At 46.6% G+C, this 7,524-nt stretch overlaps 1 protein-coding gene across 1 annotated transcript; it reads left to right on the forward strand.

Annotated features, from left to right (window-relative positions):
* The first annotated feature begins 665 nt into the window (after window positions 1-665).
* On the forward strand, window positions 666-7,127 carry ASB12 (ankyrin repeat and SOCS box containing 12). The gene is made up of 3 exons (XM_011965032.1): window positions 666-832; window positions 5,647-6,493; window positions 6,851-7,127. The coding sequence occupies exons 2-3, from the start codon at window positions 5,671-5,673 to the stop codon at window positions 6,982-6,984; spliced, it is 957 nt and encodes a 318-aa protein (XP_011820422.1). The 5' UTR covers window positions 666-832; window positions 5,647-5,670; the 3' UTR covers window positions 6,985-7,127.
* Window positions 7,128-7,524: the final 397 nt, after the last annotated feature.

A 7,524-nucleotide genomic window follows, 5' to 3' on the forward strand; every position in this document is an offset into this window, starting at 1 on the left:
ATACCTGGGTTCAGATCCCTAGAGGGCTGTTTTGGGGGCAGAAAAAGTGAGAGCTGAGTTTTTGACAAAGTTCCCAGTGCTGGACACATTAAACTAATGGTGATGCTTTAGGGTGAGGAGAGTGGGAGGTTGTGGGCATTTTCTTCAGGCTGAGCCTGGTGGGTTGCTGGACTGGGAAGGTCTTTATAAATGACCAAGCCCTTCTTAAGCTTTAGAAAAGCTGAATGAGAACACATTCTGTTATGGAGGCTTCTCCTTCCCACCCTCCTCCTCACTCTGAGCAGTAGGGGAAGGAGAGGGGCAATGAGTTGGAGGATATGCAGAGAGGCTCAGTTCAGAAGAGAAAAAAAAAAAATGTGTGCTAGGCTGAGGCTGGGCCTTCTCAGTGCTTCCTGGTGGAGGTGTGGGAACACCCACAGCTCAGGGGCCTCACCCTGTCTCCCATTTGAGTGGCAGGGAGGGATATAAGAAGACAGGCTGGGAGCAGGAACCCTAGCCTCGCCAGGCACCTGTCTATCTGTCAGTCAGTCCTTCCAGGACTTCCCCGCAGGCGAGCCCCTCCTCTTACTGAAATCGCTCCCAGAATGGCACTGGTAAGATAACACGGCCTGGGAAGAGGGGGTGGAGGGTAGCCTAAAATTAGCCCCTTGGACCAAGACTAAGGGCTGACTCCTAGTCTTTCAGCGGCATTGTTAACAGTGGGAACCGAGAGCCCCAGCTGCTCCAGGCTGGGGCCGTAGAGGCTCCCTAAGGAGGGGACACCAAGGCCCCAATGTTTCACAGACGGGTGGGGGCAGCGACCCCGGGCAGCACGGCCTCAGGCTGAAGCCCGGTGAGTACCTGGAGCCTAGGACTGGTTTGAGAACAGTGACCACTGCGGGCCGCAGACCTGTGATCACCCACTACCCGTTGTAGGCTGTTTCCGCTGGGTCTGGGACGTGGTGGGAGTTGGGGGAGGCGCTTGGGAGGTCGTTAGGGTAACCCACCAGGAGGAGAGAGGAGGGATATAATGCCAGCTCCCTGCCTTGTGTGTCCCAAGAGGATATGTCTGCCTAGGACCTCGAGTCTAAACAGACCTGCTTCTTGAGAGCAATTGAGATTATACACTACAGGAAGTGTGGAGATTTGTCTTTGTGTCCCTGTGTGGTGGTGTTGGCTAGTCTGTGTGTATGGGTGCCTTGGAGTGGGTTTAAGGGCATAAGGGCAGAACTCCTAAGGGTGGGAGAAGGAAGATAAGGCTTAAAAACGTTCTACTAATGCCTGAAGGAGTGCTCTAGGGTGCACAGAAACCAATCACTTTCCTGTAGGAGTACTTAACCTGTATTCACAGACACCAAGAGGACCTTAGATAGAATTCAAGGGATCCAGAAACTTGGATGAGTAGACAATTACCTTTTTTTCCCCTAACCTCTAACTAAAATTTACTATTTCCTTCAAGGATGAATGCAGGTAGCAAATGGCAGTAGCATAACCAGTTCCTGTAACTTGGTTACCAGAAGAAACCACAGATATTTTATATCATATTACAGTTGTGGCAGATATCTTGAAATGTCATTTATTACCACTTAGAAATTATTACTAGACCTTTTAATTTAATGTGTTACTAAAGAACATCTCTTACTATATCATACATTTAATAATATTTTGACAGTCGCATTTTATTATAATTGGTTTCCTTTAATTTTATGTGTTTTATGTAGTAAAAACCATTCTGAAAGGCGTTTACAGACTTCACTAGTTTGTCACAGGAACCAGTATCACAAACAAAGGTTTAAAATTCCTACATCTTTAGGATCAGGAAGGAGCTCCGTGCACATAGGAGGCACATAATAACTATTTGATTAATAAACTACAGCAAAGTGAGGTTAGACAACAGGCTAGCTGGATTTTCTTGTCCTTATCTAACGGAGGCACAGTTCACTCCAGTGCCAAAGCCAGCTGGAGAGCATGGCTTGGTCTCCCTCTGGAGGCTCATTATATGAGCTCTGCTGTGGGCTCTTGGTATGACCTTTGCAAGAGCTTCAGCATTTTCCTCTGCCACTCCCTGCCACATTATCTCCCCAGACCCTAGTCCCCAAAATAAAATACTAAGGAGGGAATTCCTACCAGTTTTCAGAATAAATTATTTGTAAAAGAACCTTCCATTACTGAAGACCCTGGAATTCATCATGACACTGAAAAGCTGAAGATCCTGGGAGCTGCAATGTGACTCTGCTGGAGTCAAGGGAGGGGGTTATGTGTTTGTGTTTCATCTTGTAACAGAAAGAACAGGAGGAGGAGTAGAGAAACCTAGATTCTGTTTCTGACTCTGCTCTTGCCTTGATGTAAGGCATATGGCAAACCCCTTACCCTCCCTGGACTCAGTTTCCTCCATCCAAAAAATGGGGATAATATTACCTATTTTGTTACATGAAATTGCTTTGAAAAGTACAGGATTATAAGTGTGTTCTGAGTTCTTGTTCATGAGACAACTAGCAATAACAACCATGTGACCTTACTAAAGTCCCTGCTCTGCTCTGAACCTTGGTTTCCCCATCTCTAAATTGAAAAAATTAAATTAAGTTATCTACAACGTCCATTGCAGCTCTGAGGTTCTAGAACATTAAGTAGGGAGCAATAGCCATAGAAAATGGATACATAAGTAATAATCATCCTCATAGTAAAAATAGTTACCGAGAGCTACTTTCAGGCACTATTCTAAGCACTTACTATGTACTAATTCATTTAATCCTAACAACCTTCCAAGGCAGGTACTATTGTTATTTTGTCTTTACAGATTAAGAAATGGGCACAGAGAGATTAAGTGACCTGCCCTAAGTCACACAGCTACTAAATGCTAGAGCTGGGGTAGAAGCAGAACTCCCATGTTTTGCCACTACCACATACGGCCTCTTTACCTGCACTGGGGGCAAACAAAGACCCATATAGGAGTTACAATTCTCTGGAGGAATTAACTTGGCAGAAGGAGTTGCTTGTGGCAGAAAGAAACATGGTGTATATGGAGAGCCATCATTTCTTGTCTCTTGTCACTGGATCTCAAGGTATAAGTCAAGGAGTAGTAGGAAGTGAGGCTGGAGAGATTGGCCAAGATTTGTTCATGAAGGACCTCTGAGCTGGGCTAAAGTATCTGGGCTGTAGCTGGAAAGAAAGGGGAGCCATTAAAGTATTTAAAACAGATGATTGGCAGAGATCAGATATGTATTTTAAAATTACCACTTTATCAACAATGTTGAGAAAATAATGAAAAGAGAAACTACCTATGAGACCACTATAACTGCTGAGGCAAAAGGCAGTGGGGGCCTAGATAAAGCATGGTCAATGAGAATGGTCCCTGAAGAGGACAGATCGTCTGGAGAGGTCTTTAGTAGGTAAAATCCACAGGACTTAATGGGATTTGATGAGAGTGAGATAAAGACACAAGAGGATTGACAGGAGTCTTGGTTTTTGGTTTGGTTGACCAGGTAGATGGTGAGGAAATGATATATGGATCAAGTTTCATCATGGTGGTAGTGGTGGTGCTGTGATACTGCTGTCTTTGAAGTGCTTGAAGAAACTTAGTAGATACATGCCTGGAGCTAGAGAGAGAGCTGGGGGCTTGGACAGAGAGGTTTAAAATAATCAGAATAAAGGTGAGCGTGACTGGAGAGAAGAGGATGGAGAAGAGAACATAAATATTTCAGGGGAGAATGAGAAAGGAGAAAAATCAGGAGAGTGTGCTGGCAAGGAAGCTGATGGAGGAGTTTGTAGGGAGGAGTGGTCTGTAGGGATAGATATTCCAGAAAAGTCAGGGAAGAAAAGATCTTCAAGACATCCACTGGATTTAACCACAAAGATGACCTTTTGAAGAGCTTTCTTGGTGTGTGTTTGAGGGTGGGTGAAGCCAGACTACAGAGATTGGATAAGTGAATGGAAGGTGGTGAAGTACATAGTAGAAAACTCTTTGGATATGTTTGGTTAAGAAGGGAGAGATGAAGAGAAAGATAGCTAGAGTGAGACAAAGGGCCATAGAAGTTTATTGTTTGGTCTCCTAAGATGGTTGAGGGGGAGGAGCCAGTGTGAGGAGGCTGAAGGTACAGAGTATGTAGTAGCCCTCTTACTCCTAACAACTTCATGAGAAAGGGACTTTCATTTCTGTCTTATAGATGAGGAAACTGAGTCCCAAAGAAGGGAAGAGACTTACCCAAGATTACTCAGCTAGGAACTGAGAGTGCTGAGCTGCAAATCTGGGTCTGCTGGATTTCTAAACTCCTGTCCTTCCCATTGCACCCCAAGAATAAATAAATAATAAGACCATATATGGAGCTGATGCTGGTGGGTGGGGAGGGGCCTAAAGTTTAGGGTGACCCTACCCACCTACCTCATAATTTTCTTTCTATGAGGTAGGTACCTGAGGTCCCAGACTAACAAAGAGGGGTGGGGGTAGATAGTGAATAAAAGGAGGTATGAGGCCCTGAGACCTCAGCTGCAGGGTATGGGAGAGTAGGGAAACTTAAGCTCTGAGAAACCTGCCAGCTCACCCTGATGACATTACAAACTGAGGTGGGTGACCTTGACACTGAAGCACTAGGAATAGGACTGGTAAGGTCAGAGGTTAGGTTGAGTCAGACATTGAGCCATGAGTGGTTTTGTAGGGCCTGAGGATTGTGGGAAGAGAAGAGTTGAAGGTTGAGTCAAAGGCTCTAGGCTGGGTCAGACAGAGAGGATGGAAAAAGGGTTAAACTAGAGGAATGGGGAGGCAGCGTTGGCAATCAAAGGGACTCCTGAATTAAATTGGCCCTGGGGGAGAATCTAGTTGTAATCAGAGAGGAAATTTGCCCTGGGAACCTCGACTGTTTCCTGCCATCTGTCTTCATTTTACTTGAAATATGTTCTTTGTAACGTCACCTCTTCATTTAATCAGTAAATATCATTCGATACCAATTTCCTGAATACTTCTATTCCTGAAATGTGGGGCCTTCATCTGAGGGAAGGTTACAGAACACTCGGGTGAGGGAGCTTTAGTCATATATGAGGGGCTGTGAAGAGTTAAACTATCTGAAAATGGAGTTAAGGGCTTGCTCCAAAAGACTGATGTCAGAAAGCTCAGGGATGACAGCTTGACACCACAAAGTATGGTTCTATTGGCCTAGCCAGTGCCAGGCCAGAGCCACCTTACTAATCCACACATTCTGATCTGAAAAAAATGCATCTACCAAATTTCCAGCCATGATATAGCCCTACTAGGGGTAGAGGAATACAAGATGAATACAGGGTCCTTGCCCTGGAGTTTATACACTAATGGAATATAGATAAGCGGAAATGTGGTTTGAAAGTTCATAGCTGAAGTTTAGTTGTGATCCTTCAGAATCCCTGAGCAGGAAGAAGAGATTAGGGAAGGCTTCCTAGAAGTAGGAGTTTGAGGGGCAGGCAGAAGAGTATATGCAAAGGCATCAAACTATAAAATGCCCTGACCTGTTTTGGCAGTGTCTTTGGGGCCTGAAATAAGACAGTGGGATTGGGAGTGAGAAGTAGGAGACCCATGAATGAGTAGCCTGATGGTGAAGGGCAGGGGGCAAGGGGTTGAAATGGAGGCAGATTTCAAGGAGGGTGTGTGGTCAGGCTTTTGATGGGTACCCTCATTCTCTCCCACTTGTTTGTCACCCACAGATCTGGCATTTCCTTGTGCTCATAATGAGAATAGTTCTCCAGTTAGCCAAGATGAACCTCATGGACATCACCAAGATCTTCTCCCTCCTGCAGCCCGACAAGGAGGAGGAGGACACCGACACGGAGGAGAAGCAGGCTCTCAATCAAGCAGTGTATGACAACGACTCCTATACCTTGGACCAGCTTTTGCGCCAGGAGCGTTACAAACGTTTCATCAACAGCAGGAGTGGCTGGGGCGTTCCTGGGACACCCTTGCGCTTGGCTGCTTCTTATGGCCACTTGAGCTGTTTGCAGGTCCTCTTAGCACATGGCGCTGATGTTGACAGCTTGGATGTCAAGGCGCAGACGCCACTTTTCACTGCTGTCAGTCATGGCCATCTGGACTGTGTACGTGTGCTTTTGGAAGCTGGTGCCTGCCCTGGTGGTAGCATCTACAACAACTGTTCTCCCGTGCTCACAGCTGCCCGTGATGGTGCTGTTGCTATCCTGCAGGAGCTCCTAGGCCATGGTGCAGAGGCCAACGTCAAAGCTAAACTACCAGTCTGGGCATCAAACATAGCTTCATGTTCTGGCCCCCTCTATTTGGCCGCAGTCTACGGGCACCTTGACTGTTTCCGCCTGCTTTTGCTCCACGGGGCAGATCCTGACTACAACTGCACTGACCAGGGCCTATTGGCTCGTGTCCCACGACCCCGCACCCTCCTTGAAATCTGCCTACACCATAATTGTGAGCCAGAGTACATCCAGCTGTTAATAGATTTTGGTGCTAATATCTACCTGCCATCTCTATCCCTTGACCTGACCTCACAAGATGATAAAGGCATTGCATTGCTGCTACAGGCCCGAGGTGAGTGGTGAACAGGCCAGCCTTGGGTCACGAGGCTTGGAGATCTCAGGGCCCCAAATCACTGTAAAAGCCAATCCTCTGAGATGCAATGGAGAAAACTCCATTTTCCTCCCTCTCCCGTGGCCCCAGTAGAGAAGAGGTTATGTATTCCATGTTAGAGAAAGGTCACTAAGATAAGGTTGGGTGAGGGTGGGGAGCACTAGCCCAATTTCTGGTTCTGGCTCTGCCAATGACTGTTTTATTTCTTGGAAAGGATAGAGCATTAGGGCTGTAGTAGCCAGGGGAGGGTGGATGTAGGCTTGTGTGGGAGAATTATGCTGATAATTGCTCCTCATGACCTGTTTCTTCTTGCTGTAGCCACTCCACGGTCACTTCTATCACAGGCCCGTTTAGTCATCCGCAGAGCCCTGTGCCAGGCTGGCCAGCCACAAGCCATCAACCAGCTGGATATTCCTCCCATGTTGATTAGCTATCTAAAACACCAACTGTAATCTTGCAGTCTCCCCAGGAACTTATGATGCCTCCAAAAACCACCTGGGGACTCAGGTAGCTGGAGGGCATTACAGCCTCATCCACTTACCTGGAGTTGCTCTCCTGTATTATCCTCCACAATAAAATTATCCAGAAAATAAGTCCCAGTGTCTGTTGTGTCTGGTGTGTGTGGGCATGGATGGGGGCATGGGCGTTATTGAGGGAAGGGGTATGATTGGCCGTGGGGAAGGATAGCAAATGGTATCTGACAGGCACAGGAGTCTGTAAGAGCAAAAGAGGAAAATAACCCAATGGCTTATACCTCCACACCAAGATCCTTTAGAGAGTTTTGGGAGCTGTGTTGCCCTGGAAGCAAGGTCCTGAATAATACAAGTGGGTAGAAGCGTAGCATCAGCTTGCCCAGCCCTGTGCCTCCCTTCAATTCTCTGGCTGCTGCAAGACACCTTTTCATTGGCTGTCCCCTAGTCTCATATTACTTTGAGTCAAGTGACTGAGGAGCCTCCCATTCACTCACCTTGAATCATAGGCTGCATTTCTGC

Source organism: Mandrillus leucophaeus, unplaced genomic scaffold (assembly GCF_000951045.1).
Source record: "Mandrillus leucophaeus isolate KB7577 unplaced genomic scaffold, Mleu.le_1.0 Scaffold713, whole genome shotgun sequence".
Lineage (NCBI taxonomy): Eukaryota > Metazoa > Chordata > Mammalia > Primates > Cercopithecidae > Mandrillus > Mandrillus leucophaeus.